The sequence below is a fragment of the Antechinus flavipes genome, chromosome 4 (assembly GCF_016432865.1).
Source record: "Antechinus flavipes isolate AdamAnt ecotype Samford, QLD, Australia chromosome 4, AdamAnt_v2, whole genome shotgun sequence".
In the NCBI taxonomy this organism is placed as follows: domain Eukaryota; kingdom Metazoa; phylum Chordata; class Mammalia; order Dasyuromorphia; family Dasyuridae; genus Antechinus; species Antechinus flavipes.
Window position 1 is genome coordinate 129,347,167 of NC_067401.1, and position 15,989 is coordinate 129,363,155.

The 15,989-nt window shown below is 43.4% G+C and overlaps 1 protein-coding gene across 13 annotated transcripts in view; it reads right to left on the reverse strand.

The window, feature by feature from the left end:
- CACNA1G (calcium voltage-gated channel subunit alpha1 G) overlaps nt 1–15,989 on the reverse strand; it is an 86,854-nt gene that overhangs the window by 56,251 nt on the left and 14,614 nt on the right. For all 13 annotated transcript variants that reach the window (XM_051994307.1, XM_051994306.1, XM_051994305.1 and 10 more), the window contains 2 exons: nt 13,797–14,589; nt 11,358–11,728 (listed from right to left, as the gene is read on the reverse strand). In XM_051994307.1, coding sequence (XP_051850267.1) covers nt 11,358–11,728; nt 13,797–14,589 — 1,164 coding nt within the window. The remainder of the gene's footprint in view (nt 1–11,357; nt 11,729–13,796; nt 14,590–15,989) is intronic.

Below are 15,989 nucleotides of genomic sequence, written 5' to 3' on the forward strand. Positions count from 1 at the left end.
CTGCACCCAAACTCTGTCACCCCATTCCCAGAGGTGCAGAAGTCCTTCTGTGCATCAATTTGAACTCTTTCCTCCTACTTGCATTTTCCTTTATTCAATGCTTCATCTTAGTAGAGAAAAATGGGCATCACTAATAGAACTCAGTCCAAAGGACAAACCCTCCCCATCCTCATCTCATTTGTTCATTCATTCAAAACCAACTTATTTAGATACTCAATACATCGGGGGAACTAGCCTCTTATATCCCTGCACTGGCTTCTACATAACCCAAGGGCACAGGGGACCAGGTCAAGAAGGTGGAAGGCTGTAAGACCCTCTCCAAGGTCAGAGAAAGGAAGAAAAGGGGAGCCCTCTGGGAGGTTCACTGGCCCCTACAGGAGGTGGTTTCTTATCCCGGTCTTCGAGTCTCTCTGCGTAAAGGAAAGGAGCCGCAGGAAACACCCCCCTTTCCACCCCCAGGTGAAGTAGGAGAACCTCTTCCTAGCACTTAGGGAGTGGGTGCCCACAGAGGTGATGACAACCTGGCAGAGATCTGGATGTGTGTATATTCACCCACGCGGGCACATGCACCCAGACACAACACACCCACCGCCCGCAGCACACTCTCTCTCCCACCCGCTGGCACAGCCACTGAGCGCAAGCCTCCGTTATCAGTCAGGCCTGATTCGAGTTTGCCCTTCCCCCTTCCTTCTTCTACTGCCGGTACCCGCGACGCAATGTCCCCCACCCCCACTCCTTCCCGCCCCAGCTCCCTAAAGTAGGGAGGAGGAATCGAGTTCTTTGGATTCCAAAGAGAACCTTAAGAACGGAATGGGGAGGGGGATGGGAGCTGGAGGGGGTGGAGGTGGTGAAGGAGAAAGCAGGAGAGGAAGCCGGGCACCGGGACAGATCCTGGAGTTGGAAGTAGTTGGGGTCAGGGCAGCGGGTTGAGAGCAAAAGATCATAACCTTTCCACTCCCTCTTTGGCAGTCCATTGGAGCCTTGGGGCCCCAGCACAGAGGGATGTTCTTAAAAGCATAGAATAAAATGCAAAGGATAACAAAGGAAGCCAATTCTATTGAAATAAAGACATAATTCCTCCCTTCCCAAATTCTCCGAACCTTTGAAATCTACCCATGAGCCTTAGATGAATAACTCCTGATTTAGGGGAAGATTACCCCCTCCCTCCCAATCCAGGAGGAATTTAGAAGAGGAACTGGGAACCCAGCTGGAGGGCTGCCCTAAAGGGACAGGATTGAGGGGGTGGGAAAGAGGCTGGTGGGGAGGCATCGAGGACGGGAGAGCACTGAGGAGCCGACCGGCTGCGGCGTGGGGTGCCAGACTTCTGTCCCCATTCATAATTGAATTGATATTCCAAGAGACGCAGAGGTTTCTGTCTCTAACTAGGGCGGTGTTGATTTCGGGTCTGTGGCGCTGTCCCCTTTCCTTCCCGCGCCCAATCATGGCTTGTCTCGATTGTCCCCATCCGACTTTCCCCTCCCCCTTCCCTTTTTCCGATGGGGCGCCCCTTGGTTCTCCCAGTCAACCCAGACCCAGCAGCGGGCTGGATGAGAGCCCCAGGGTCAAGCAGAGGCTCCTTCTGCTTTCCTGCCCTCCACTCTCCTCCCTCCTCCCTTCCCCAGCTAGGCAAGCCAGCCCCGCCTGACCCCTCCCCCTCCCACCTTCCCTGCCGCCTGGCACCCGGGGACTGCGGGACTGCGGCTGGCTCGGGGTCTCGATTCTCCTTCCAAGCCGTCTGCGGTGTCTGCGTCACCACCAGCGAGGCGCCCGACGCCCGGGACACAGCCAACCCCCTTCCCAATCTCGGCCCCGTGGTCCCTTCCTCTCTATTCGCTACCCCTATTCTTCTCACTGTCTACACCTCCATGCTTCGGGCATCAAAGTCACAAATGGGGACACGGCCCCAATCGACTGCATTTTCTGGGTGCCCCTCCCAACCTCCGCCTCACCAGGCCCTGCAGATTTAAGAGGGGGCCGTAGCAAACCTTCACCTCCAACCACCACCATGGCATCCAAACCCTAAGGACACGGACCCTCGGCCAAGGAAGATCAACCTAAGCCGACAAGGTCAAAAGGAACTTGGTCTGTCATTGGCCATGGGCGAGGAGGGCAAGGAAGGCAAGGGAACACACAGCCCAGCTGCCCTGGGGCTAGAGTCCTGATCCACCTTAAGCATCTCACCAGAGTCTCCCTCTCCTACCAAGGCCTCCAAGATACTAGGGAAGGGAAACTCTTCAGCAGGAATATTTATTAAATAAGCAAGTGAGTTAACTAGAAAGACTACTCATAAAGTGAAGCACCCTTCAGCAACCCTCACTGCCTTTCCAAACAATCAGCCAAGAAAGACATTTGGGAGAGCCAATGAAAGCTTTGCTCCTGTCCAACATTCCTGATTATGGGGATCCCTGAGAGAAGAAACCATATTTTCCCCCATGCCCACCCCCCCTCCACTGCTACATTCCACACACGAAAACACACACACACACACACACACACACACACACACACACACACACACACTGCCATCCCTCCCCCCCCATCCACCAAACCGGCTCTGAGACAGCTTTCACAAAAGAGCCCTGCATAAATGAAAAGATCACTAAAGGGGAGATACATTCTGAGTAAATGGAAAATCAATAAAAATTCAGGAATGAAACACCTCCTCCCTCACAAAAGAGAAATGGGGCACAACTAGGAGAGAATATTGTATACATTTTCCATTCAATCCTTCCCAGCTTCTCCTGGCTAAAGACAGCTAGGTGGTGAAGTGGATGAAACACTGGGCTTGAGTTGGGAATACCTGAGTTCAAATCCAGCCTCAGATGCTCACTAGTTGTGACAAATCACCTAACTTTTGTCTGCTTCAGGTTTTTTTTTTTTTTCCTCCAGGTACAAAATAGAGCTACCTCATAGAGTTGTTGGAAGGTAAAGCTCTTAGCACATGGCCTGGCTGGCACATAGTAGGCATTTAATAAAATCGAATTCTTTCCTCTCTCCTCTCACCTGATCTACAGCAACAGCCTCTTAATTGGTCTTTCAGCTTCCAATCAATTTCCTACATAACTGCTAGATTCCTAAAGCAAAGGGCTGATCACGCCATTCCCCATCAAGAAATTGATTTGACTCTAGGTTAAGATACCAACATCTTATTTTTTTTTTTTTGTCTTAAACCTTATGCAATTATTTAACATGTATTGGACTACCTGCCATCTAGGGGAGGAGATGGGGGAGGGAGGGAATATTTGGAACAGAGAATTTTGCTAGAGTCAGTGTTGAAAAATTACCTGTGCATATGTTTTGTAAATAAAAAGTTTTAATAATTAAAAAAAAACCTTATGCAAGTCAATCTTTAACCTAGAATCCTGAGCTAACCCCTAACACCTCTGCATGGGTTCCTCCATAATTCTGGAGGGTAAAGGAAAAGGTCAGAAAGGGATGGCTATGATTCTCTGACCACAACTACAATAGGTAGGGGAACATGAAGAGGAGAGGAGCAGAGAGGCTGATGGTACATCTATTTCTTTTGTCTGCTGTGGGTCAGCCTACAGAGCCTACCTGCTGTTCTCCCTACACATCTTCTTTCCCTCATTTCAAGGCAATTGTCGTCCTTGCCTAGAATTGGCTCTGACCTCCATCTTCCTCTCTCTACCTTCCTTCACATGAAACCTTTCCTTATTCCCCCCATTCTAATATATACTGCTCCTTCAACTATCTTGTATTTCTCGACTTTGTATGTCTTTGCATTTATTCTGCATGTACATGTATGTATATATACATATGTTGTTGTCCTTTGCATTAGAATATAAACTTCTTGAGAGCAAGAACTGTTTCGTTTTTGCCTTTATAACCTTATTGCGTGTGATGGTACTTGGTACATAGTGGGAGATATCAATGCTTTTGATTAAAAGCCACACTCGGGTGCATTCTTCTGCAGGAAATCTAGCCTGATTCATTCCAAGTGTTAAAATCTTCCCCCTGGGAAATTGTTTTCTCTATACTGTATATGTGACATATAATAATGGATAGAGAGTTGGTTCTAAGGAAAACCTGGGTTCCAATATTGCTTTTAATTCATATTGGCTGGTATAGTGGATAGAATACCAACCCTGGAGTTGCAGGGAACTGAGTTCAAATTTGGTCTCAGGTACTTAATAGCTGTGTGACTCTGGGCAAGTTATTTACCCCTGATTGCCTCCCACCCTAAAATAAACATATTGGCTGTATGACTTAAGGGATCATGCCATTTAATCTCTTAATACCCCAGGCAATTCTCTAAGATTGTAAGTTTCTGAGCAGGTGGGTCAACCAATATTGGATTTTTCTTCACTAAGAGGTCTTCATACCAATGAAATCACAAGTCTGCTCAAAAAAAAAAAAAAACAACCTCACCCCAAACCCAAACCCTTATATATTTAATTTTCTACATACTTATTGGTTCCCCCATAGGATATAAACATCTTAATCGGCAGGCATTGCCAGGTACACAGTAAGGACTCAATAAATGCTTTTCAAATGGACTGAATTCAGTCTCTATAAAGCAATGTTTTTGTTAAATTGTTTTTCTTTGTCACAAAGGAAAGTGTGGAAACATTTTTGATATGGGGACAAAAGACATCATTAAAAACCTGTTGTTTTTTTTCCAAAAGCCCCATAAGACAAGATAACTCTGATTTAGAGAAGCCTATAAGAAAGACTACTCCACCCTTCTTTAACCCTATATCTCATCCTCTAATTCAGTCTTAAGTGTGCCTATGAACCTGAGAGCCAAAGCCCAGCCTGCAGCTCCCAACACAGAGCTGTCTGGCCTCTTCTTATCCCTACAATATTCTGGTTTTTCAGCTAGGTCAGGTTTTAGGGATCCTGTCGATAAAATGCCTGCCACACCTTCAAATAAGTTTGTGTGTGTGTGTGTATCTTTCTGTTTCTCTGTCTCTCTACCTGTGTCTGTGTTTCTGTTCTCTTTGTTTATTTCTCTTCTTCTCTGTCTCTCTTGTCTGTCTGTTTCTTTCTATCAATGAATGTCTCTGTCTCCTTTTCTCTTTCTCTGTCTGTTTCCCTCCTCCTTCTGCTTCTTTCTGTGTGCACCTATCTCTCTTTCTCTCTTTCTCTCCCTGTCTCTCTGTCTCTGTCTCTCTCTCTCTCTCTCTCTGTCTTTTTGTCTGTCTCTTCCCTCCTTTTTATTCTGTTGCTGCCTCTCTCTCTCTTTCTTTCTCTGTCTCTGACACTGTCTCTGCCTCTCTGTCTTTGTCTCTCCCTCCCCCATTCCTGCTTCTACCTATTTATTGTTCATTCATTCATTCATTTATTGGACAATGTTTATTGAATGGATACTTGAGCCTAGTACTTACCTCAAACAGGGCTCCTGCACCCCCATAAAAACCCTGTGTACCTACACACTACATGACTCCAACATTAAAATAATGTTTTGTTTTTACCACAAACTTTAAAAGGCCTTTCCAGATGATAGCTTGGTCAAGTCTTTATCCTGCTCATTTCTTCTCTATTAATCTAAGCTTTTCCTCTTAATTCCTTTTCAGAATCCAAAGATTTAAGATCATACCCTGGCTGTAGTATTATCTTTGTTATAAGGGAAATTTCCCTGAGAATAAAGATTATATCTAGAAATTACTGTGATATCAGAACAAAAGCATCAATAATACTTTAAAAAATTGTTTTAAACCCAGCCTTCTCCAAGAATTCTCTCCGGATCAATCACACCCAACTCTGATCATTGTGGCGCTTCACTTACAGTAACACAGGCATGAAAGCTGCTGAGAAAGGTCTGAAATTCGGATGATATTTCCACTGTACATTTTTAGTGCACAGACTTACAGCTGGGTCCTCATTGCCGCTCAGCAATCCTACTCTATTCTTATCAGTTTCTTAGTTCATTCCACACAGAGGCTATTTCAAACTTTTCCTCTCTTCTCAAGCCTCAGCTACACTCCCACCCACCACACTTACCAAAGATGACTTAGCCTCCTACTTCACAGAGAAGACTGAGGTCATCCTCCAGAAGCTCCCTTGTCCCTCCCCCCTACCTCAGAACTTCTCATTACTGTTACCTACACTCTTCTTCTTCCCTATAACCACAAAAGAAAAGGTATCCCCACTCCTCATTTATGCTAATTCCTCTCCCCGTGTCCTGGAACCCCCTCCATAACCTCTCTTCCAGGCTTCCCTACTGTCTCCGTATCTGCAATATCTCTTTCTCTGCTCATTTAGTTTACCAACATGCTCAAGGCCTCCCAATAATGAATCAATATTGAATTAAATAATCAAGGTTCCTCTTGATTCCAGCCTAGATCTTTCTTTTCCTTCACCATTAAACTCCATGAAAGTCGTTCCTCTCCCACCCACACTCTTCCCTTTACAATCTGATTTTCTTCCTTTCACATCTCTCTATTGTAACTGATTTCTCAAACGCCATCATTGATTGCCCTATTGCCAAATCCAAAGGCTTGTTTTCAGCCTTCATCTTCTTTGATATCTCTGAAGCATTTCTCACTATTGTATTCCTTTCTCTACCTTCCTTAGCTTTTTATGACACCATGTTCTCCTGATTATCCTCCTAAATTCCTAGCCGCCATTTTAATGGTTCTTTGAGTCAATTGATCAATTAAGAAGCACCTACTAAGTGCCAGGCAGGAAGGGCAGTGTGAGATAATGGTTAGAGACTTAGTCTTGCAAAAAGGAAGACCTGGGCTCAAGTACTTCTTCTGATATACACTAGCTATGCAAGTCACTTATCTCAGTTCCCTCATCTGTAAAATGAGGAGGTTGGACTTCATGGCCACTAAGATTCTTTCCAGAGGCATCTGGATAGAACACTGGGCTTGGAATCTCGGAGATTCATCTTCCTAAATTCAAAACTAGCTTAAGTCACTAACTAGCTGTGCGGTCCTGGGCAAGTCATTTAACCCTGTTTGCCTCAGTTTCCCCGTTTGTAAAATGAGCTGGAGAAGGAAATGACAAACCATTACAGTATCTTTGCCAAGAAAATCCCAGATGGGGTCAATGAAGAGTTGGATACAACTTAAATGACCAAACAATGACAAGCACATTGTTATCTGGCTCGATTACAAGCTCCTTGAGGGAAGAAACTAGTTTCATTTTTGTCATTGAAGTCCCAGCATCTGGTACAATTTCTGGCACAAAGGGGATGAGAATAAAGATTGATTCTATGATTTTTTTTGACATTTGGAATTTTGGGATGAATATGTTCTCTCCAACAATGCAGGATGACATTGTCTTTGTAACTTTCTATGTAACTTTGTACAAAGTTGCATAGTTGGTTAGAGTTGCATAGAGCACTGAGAGGTTAAGTAACTTGTCTGGAGCCACACAACTCATAGGACCATGAACTTTGAGTTGGAAGTTCATTACAGCTAGTGGTCTACCATCTCCTTCTCCAGTTTATTTGACAGATGAGGAAACTGAGGCTAACAAGATTAAGTGATTTGCCCAACAATAACAAAAATATACACATTTCTTCTAACAAGATTAAGTGATTTGCCCAACAATAACAAAAATATACACATTTCCTGATACACCTAAGATAGGTGTTCCTTAATGTCCTGTCATTGACTTGGTTTTTCCTATTCTACATATACTTTCGCTGTAATTCACTCTATTTACTAGCCTGGCAGGGTTTTAATCACAATACCAGGTAGATGATTCACAAATCTATATATCTAATTTTGACCTTTTCTCTAAGCTCCAGACCACATCTTCAACTGCTCCTGGGATGCCTCATCAGCCCTCAAACTCAACATTCTCTTTGAACACTGGACTTTCTTGAGGGCAGTATTTTCTCACTTTGGTATTTATATCATCAGCTGTTAGCACAATTCCTGGCACAGAGTATAGTGGGTGTTTAATAAATGACTGTGATTGATTGGATCATGCCCAAAGGCAAGCATCCCTTTTCCCCCCAAATCTCTACTTTCTGATTATTGATTTAGCCAGATTTCAATGTTATAAACCTTGGTGGTTATTATTGATTCTTTCCATTCTGTTATAGCTCATAATTAATCAGCTGCCAAGTACTGTGCAATTGACTTCCCCAAAGTTTCTCATTTACAGTTCTTCTTCTCTGGTTCTCACAACCACCACATTAGTAGAATTCTGCCTAACCACCCTTCGAGACTATTATAGCAGCTTCCAACCAAACCATCCATGTCTCAGCTCAAGTCACTGCTGCCTCATAACGTAGATCTGACTAAACCTTCAATGATTGCCATTTCCCTTTCCATTCTTCTCTTATGCGATTCCTTAACCTCAACTATGCTTCAGCCAAACTCACTATCCTAATTTCATGACCATATTTCCCCACCTCCTATTGCCTTCCACCTATGGAATAGTGGATAGACTTCTGGACTTGCAATCAAGAAGATCTGAGTTCAAATCTTGCCTCAGATATTTACTATCTATGAGACCAAGTAGGTCACTTAACTTTGTTCAGCCTCAACTTGGATTTGAGGACTTCTAAGATCCCTTCGTGCTCTAAATCTATGTCCCTATGAACTTGAAAGTTTCCTCGTTTCTCCCTATCCTCCATCCCAAAACTAATGAATTCCTATACAACTTTTAAGCCTGATTCCTCTAGGAAGCTTTAATGGCTGAAGAGGTTGGACTTCATAGTCCTTTTTTTCTTGGGGGCAATGGAACTCAGAAAGATTAAGTGATCTGCATAGCTACTATATCAGAAAATACTTGTACTCTCTCTGCAAGATCAGGTGTCTATCCCCTATCCCACACTGCTTTGTCTATAGGGCACTTTTGCTTTTTAATGCTTAATTAGTCAATTGACTAAAGGAACCACCCCGGAAGAAAAAAAGGTGATTAGAAATATAGGAGGAAAACCAGAAAGGCCAGATGTTTATCCACTATACCACATTGCCCTTCCTGCCTGGCACTTAGTAAGTGCTTTTTAATTAGTCAGTTGACTGAAGAAACCATCAGGGACAGAAAAAAAGTAGTTAGGAATATAGAAGGAATGTCATCATAAGAAGCTAAGGCAGAAGAGAATATGGAGAAAAGAATACAATAATGAGAAAGATTTCTAGTGATACAGCCTTTCCCATATTAGACTTTTCAATGCACTTTGTGTCTCTCTAACGTGCTTATCATGTATTATTTTGTATTATAAGACTTTGTGTATGTATTAGATCCAAGATCTTTAGTGCTTCCAGAAACAAATCTCCACTCCTGTACCCTCCACAAATTTGGCTCCAAATTACTTTCAAATTATATCCCACTTCATTTCTCTGACAAAGAGACTTAATTGAGTTTCATTGGATAAATGATGGACAGAAACAGCTACACCCAAAGAAGGAATACTGGGAAATGAATGTGAACTATTTGATTTTTGATTTTCTTCCCGAGTTATTTTTACCTTCTGAATTCAACTCTCCCTGTGCAGTGGGAGAACTGTTCGGTTCTGCAAATATGTATTGTATCTAGGATATACTGCTACCATATTTAACATATATAGGACTGCTTGCCATCTTGGGGGGAGGAGGAGGGAGGGAGGGGAAAAAACGAAACATAAGTGATTGCAAGGGATAATGCTGTGTAAAAATTACCCGGGCATGGATTCTGTCAATACAAAGTTATTATTAAATAAATAAAAAAAAAATTAAAAAAAAATTATATCCCACTTCCATGCACTCCATATTCCAGCCAGACAGGACATTGCTCCTTGAACTCAAAGGTCTCCAGGTCTTCTTCACACAGATTATTCTCCATAGCTAAATATACCACCTCTAGTTGTTTCACCTGATCATTTATCCTCACTTTCCTCATTTGTTAAATGGAAGCAGCACTGCCTTCAGTTAGGATATTATAAGGCTAAACTGAGATAATATTTGTAAAGTGCTTTGCAAACTTTGAAATTCTATTATTATTTCTTTGATGATGCCTTTCCTGATATACTTATTTTTGTATGAACAGAGGCAAATTAATTTATGTTTCTAGTTCTCATTTTTCTTTATTTATAAAATGAGAAGGTTGGACTAGATGACCTTTGAAGCTCCCTTTTCAATTTATATGTATGATCTAGTTATTTTCAAATTACCTCGTATTTACTTCTCTATGTACATGTCCCAGTAGTTTAGGGCTATTTTAAATTTTGTATCTCCCACAGGATAGAACTTTAATATTTTAAATTAATGAGTGAATTATTATTTTAATTAATAAATTATTTTTAAAAATTGAATTGAATTGAAAACTAATGAAGTTCAGAGTGGTTTAAAAACTTGTTCAAATTTACTCAGCTAGTAATTTGTTTGTTTGTTTGCTTGTCTTTTTATCTTCTTTATTTCTGTGGAAAAGAAACTTCTACTGCTTATTAATCAGTCAATCAATGATTAGCTAGTAAGTTGTAAAGACAGAGCTGGAAAATGGGTTTCTTGATGCCAGTCCCATGTACTCCTCCACTACATCACAGGCTGCATCTACTCTCTGCACTCAGCAAAAAGAGTCATTATAAAGCTGATGCTCAACTATATTTGTAGATAACTTTGTAGTTTCTTGATGACTTATATATATACACATATATCTTAACATATTTCAGTCTTCTGAGTTGGGAGAGGAGATATTATCTCTACCTTACAGATAAGGAACAGTTATTCTACTTGCCCAAGATAGTATAACTAGAAAGGGGAGAAACTAGACCTTGACCTCAGGACAGCTAAGTGGCAAAGTGGATAGGATATCAGGCCTGGAGTCAAAAAGACTCATCTTCCTAATTTAAAATCTGGCCTCAGATACTTCCTAGATGTGTGACCCTGATCAAATCACTTAGCCCTGTTCACCTCAGTTCACTGTAAATTGAACTCGAGAAGAAAATGGAAAACCACTCTAAAATCTTTGCCAAGAAATCCCCAAAAGAGATCACGAAGACTGGGACGCAATTAAACAACTGAACAACAACAGGTCTTGACCAGGGTGGGTCTTAACTTTTTTGGGTCAAAGACACTCTGGGCAATCTGTAGATCCCTTCCAGAATCATATTTTTAAATGTATCAAATAAAATACATAGCATTACAAAAGAAACCAATCATAGTGAAAATAAAGATCTAATTTTTTTTTTTGCCCAATTTAAGGACCCAAACTAAGAACTACTGGTCTTAGAAGCAAGGCTTCTAAGGTCGAATTCCAAATGATTCCCTTTCCACTGTATTATGTGGAAAAGAGGTGAAAGCAAGATAAATTAAATCATTCAGGTGTGAATAGAAAGAAATCAGCCAACCCCAACCCCCAGAGAGAGCAGGGTAGAGAAGAAAGGGGAGGAGGAAAGGAAGGAAAGAGGAGGAAGAAAGGAGGGAAGGAGGAAGAGCCCTTCCCATCTGTACCTGTTCATGATACTCGATGCCCATGCTGAGAGTATTGATAAGGATAGCTATCATGATCCCACGGCCAAAGTATTTACTGTCCACAATCTTCCGAAAAGTTTCACACACCAGTGTCCAGAAGGCCATCAAGGGGCTGGGCTCTTGGCCCTGGCCTTGGCTTGGCCCCCAGTGGGGATCCCGGTGATCGCCATGCTGGGCATCCTGTGTGAACTCATAGATGCCCTCACTATCTGAGTCATGTAGCTCTGGGTCCATCAACTCAACCTCTCCCGCCTGTGTTGGAGTACAGTAGGGACAGTTATCTGGGCCAGAGTCCCCATTCTCTGCCTTTCCACAGGGACTGGAAATCCTGCAGGAGCCTTGACACGAACCTAGAACACAGGAGATCAGAAGTCTGAGAGCTGCCCCTTGGACCAGGAACCCAACCTCTGTAACCACATTAATAGAAAGAAAAGTAAAAAAAACCTAGAAATAGACAACTGTTAAGAGACACAGATGGTCTCAAGTCTTCAAGAATATGAAACAAAATTGGAGCTGGATAGGACATTTCAGAGTCTATCATCCAACTCAGCTACAGAAGAGGAAGCTGAAACTGAGAGGAAGGGATATGATTTGGCCAGGGTCACATAGCTAATTTCTGGCAGAGTCCAGTCTTCTCTCTCCTAAGTTAATGTTCTTTCCAATTTACCATGCATAGTCAAGTTCTCAACTCTTCCCATCTTCATGACTAATTAGAATATGAAAATCAGGTGAGAACTATAACAGAACTGGACAATAGCAAGGGCCATCTCTGGACAGGACTATCAAATGCTGGCTAAAACATCTTCTTTATGAAGAGTATCTGTCTTGTTTGTTTAGTTTACAGTGAGGATGACTCTCCACTGCACCATTCGTGTTTGTTTTGCTGAAGCCTAGGACACTGTTAAGTTCTTCAGGAAGGAGGCTCTTGGTTCTACCTCTGCCAACAGATAAATTGCTGCTGGATCCCAAGAGAGATGCCTGAGTATCTTTCTCTTGGACTCAAGGATGTAGGGTTAGAAAGAGCAGCTTAGTCATTAAAGAAGAGATAAAAAGGGAAGAATGGAAGGAAAGGAGAAATGAAGAAAAGGAAGGAGGGAGGAAGGGAGAAAGAAAGAAGAGAAGAATGAAGGAGGGAAAGCAAGAAGGAAAGAAGAAAGAAGAAGGGAAGAAGCAAGGAGGGAGGGAAGAAGGAAGGAAGGAAAAGGAGAGGGAGGGAAGAAGGAAGGAGAGAAGACAAGAAGGAAGAAAGAAAAGGGAGTAGGGAGGGAGAAAGAAGAGAAGAAGGAAGGAGGGAAGGAGAGAAGAAAGAAAGGTATAAAAGAAGGAAAGAGGGAGGAGAGAGAAAGGAAGGAGAGAAGAAAGGAAGGAAGGAGGGAAAAAGAAAGAAAGAAGAAGGAAAAAAGGAAAGAAAAGGAAGAAGGGAAAGAAGGAGGAAGAAAGGATGGAAAGAAGGAGGAAGGAAGGAAACAAGCATTTATTTAACATTTACTATGTGCTAGACACTGTGCCTAGTGCTTTACAAATATCATCTCATTTGATCCTCACAATAATTCTGGGAGGTGGGCACTATTATTATCCACATTTTATACAGTTGAGAAAATTGAGGCACATATAGAATAAATGACTTGACCAGAACTGGTCTTCCTAACTCCAGGGCCAGTACTCTATCCATGCTACCACTTAGCTTCCTGCTAAAGATAAGCATTAGACTGACTTTGTTTATAATTATATCCCCTGGATTCCTGTAGATTCTTCAGATCTAAGGATGCAGCATCAAAGGCTCCTCCTTTAGAAGGTGAATATTTCCAGGGCTCACAGATCAGAAGCTCCTCAGTCTTGATAAAAGACTGACACACATCTTATTACCAGAGTGATTAATGGAAATGGTCAGCTCTCTGCCAGGTTTTACTAAATGGATACTGGACCACTGGCCATGTAGTCTTAACACAAAACACTTTCTCTAGTAAACTTTCTTGATGACTACTTTGACTTCCCTTAGCATTTGTAATATGGAACGTTAGAGCCGGCAGAGACCTTTTGCAATCCCCTAAGGGGACACAGAGAAAAGAGTTTGATATCCCACAGGTAAGTAAGTAGGAAGCAGCAATGCTGGGATTCTAACACAGACCCTCTGATCTGAAATACATTGGTCTTAAACCATGCCCAATTTTCATAACAGCTGTTAATTCACAGTTGTTTATGTAGTATCTAGCTTGATAAGTTTTAAGTCTATGTCTTTCCTCCTAACAGATGGAGAGCTCTCTGAGAGGAGGAATGGTGCTTTCTCCATCATCCTGAACAATCCTAAAGGGAAGGGACGAAGCTTTTTCTATCAGTCAGAGGAGGGGCTCCCCTTTCTCTGTCTCCACCGTCAGAGCCCAGATGGCTATTTCAGACCCAATCCCCACCAATGCTCACCTGTGCTTTGTGTCTCCAGTAGCTTGTGCATGGAACTATAAGGTCCAGGTGGGATGTTGAGGTTAGTGAGAGTGGGGGGCCCAGAGGTAGGGGCTGCCTCTACCAGTGCCTTTTCCTTTAGCACCTTGGGTGGGGACCTGGAGTGCACGGTGGGGTATACCTTTCCTCCACCCATATTCCTACCCGGACCCTCAGGAGAGGATCTGGCAGGGGATGCTTGGCAGCGCAAGGGCTCTAGGTGGCAGTCAGCATGGTAGAAGCTGTGTACAGATTCAGAACCCCCAGGAGAGCCCCCAGGATGGGCACTGGTGGGCGGCGCAGGCAGCATGAGCCGACGTGTCTCACTGGCGTCTCCATCGCCGATCTCTGGGTTGGCGTGTGGAGCTCTCAGAGTTCCATTGCCCAGGTGGTAATGGTGATGATGATGGTGATGATGGTGAACCAGGTGATGGATGGATGGGCGACGGCGGCGGGAACGGGAGCAGCTTCCGCTGCCGGCGGGCTGGGTCTCAGAGACTCCTCGGCCAGCAGGACTGGCTAGGAGGCCAGCTCGAGCTCCTACCACCCTGGAGGCTTGGGCCAGCCTCCGGGCAGCCTTCCGGAGAATATACACCAGGTACTTGAGCAGCTCCTCATAGCAGCTACCTGGTTCAGAGAAGCTGGCCAACGTGCTGGCGTTGGACAGGAATCGAACCCGCTGCTCCTTCATCAACTGACTCTCTCTCTGCTTAGTCTCTGAGAACTGGGTGGCAATCACCACCAGGCACAGGTTGATCATGAAGAAGGAGCCCACCTGATGGGAGGGATCATATTATCAGAACATATTAGCAAGGGCATAAGGAGGGAAGAAGCATTTATAAGTGCCAGACACTGCACTTGGATTTTGTTTTTAAACAAATATTATTTCATTTGATCCTCACAACAACCTTGTGAGGGAGGGGCTATTATTATTCTCATTCTCTCTCTCCCTCTCTCCCTCCCTCCCTCCCTCCCTCCCTCTCTCTCTCTTACAATTAAAGAAACTAAGGCAAACAGATATTAAGTGACTTGCCCAGAATCACAAAACTGTCTGAGGCTGGACTTGAATTCGGATCTCCTTGAATTCCAAGTCCAACTCTATTAACTGTGGGAAACAGATGAGGAAACTGAAGCTAGGAAGAAGTGTCTGGTCCTAAGTTACACACATTGTACACCCAGGATTCAAACCCTCTCCCTCTGAAACCACATCAAAGGGAATACAAAGGGAACTGAGAAGGGCTAGAAGTTACAGGAAGGGAGAAAGCATGAATTCAGTGACCCTCCCAGGGCTAGACAGGGGAGGAGATCAGGTGGAGCTACGTGGAATCATACAACCATAGAATTTCCAAATTAAGTGGGATCGTAAAGGTCAGCTATGGAACCAGACCCAGGACCATCCTGTGGGTGATGGGGAGAGGCCTGAGGGACAGAGCAGCTGGTCGGGGTAGAAAGGGGTAGCTAAAAATGCCAGAATTCCACCTCTCTTTCCCTTCCCCACCTCTTCCCTATCCTGGCCTACAACTGGTCACCACAGTTCCCACCAGCCCTGTCATGTCTCACCCCAGCCTTCCTATCCTGTGTGCCTCCTTTATATGCCTCAGTTTAGCCAGAAATCTGGGATGGCCACAATTGGGAAAACTACTCAGAATGAAGGACATGAATATTCATGATGACAAAGCAGATTTTTCTCCCCAGAGTCTGTCCTGATAATTATGATAATTAGCCTCATTAACGTATTTCAGGGCACTGTTTTGAGAGAGTTGTCATGGGTGGGTGTAGGAGAATAGAAACTGGTCTCCCCCACCTGTCTGCCCAACCTCCCTCACCTAGACCCTCTCCCCTGCCAATCTTCAAGCTCAATCACAAAATTAAGGAATAGAGTGAAGCATTCCCCCCTTTCATTGTGGCTCCTCATCCCAGAATGAAGATGACAATTGAATTGACCCCAGTGGTCAGATGTCTCTGATTAGCCTGGACAACTCTTCTGTACATTTGACAGAAATGAAGGAATAAAGAATTATTTTCTAGGGTGTCTCCTCAGGATCTCAAAATCTGTCCGGGGCTCTATTTTCTTCTATCTGCTTATGGTTTCACATTAGCACTCTCTCCCAGTTTTTCATTTTTGTTTTTTATCCTGAGGCTTGTCTGAATTGTTAAGGATGGTGTCTATGTTTC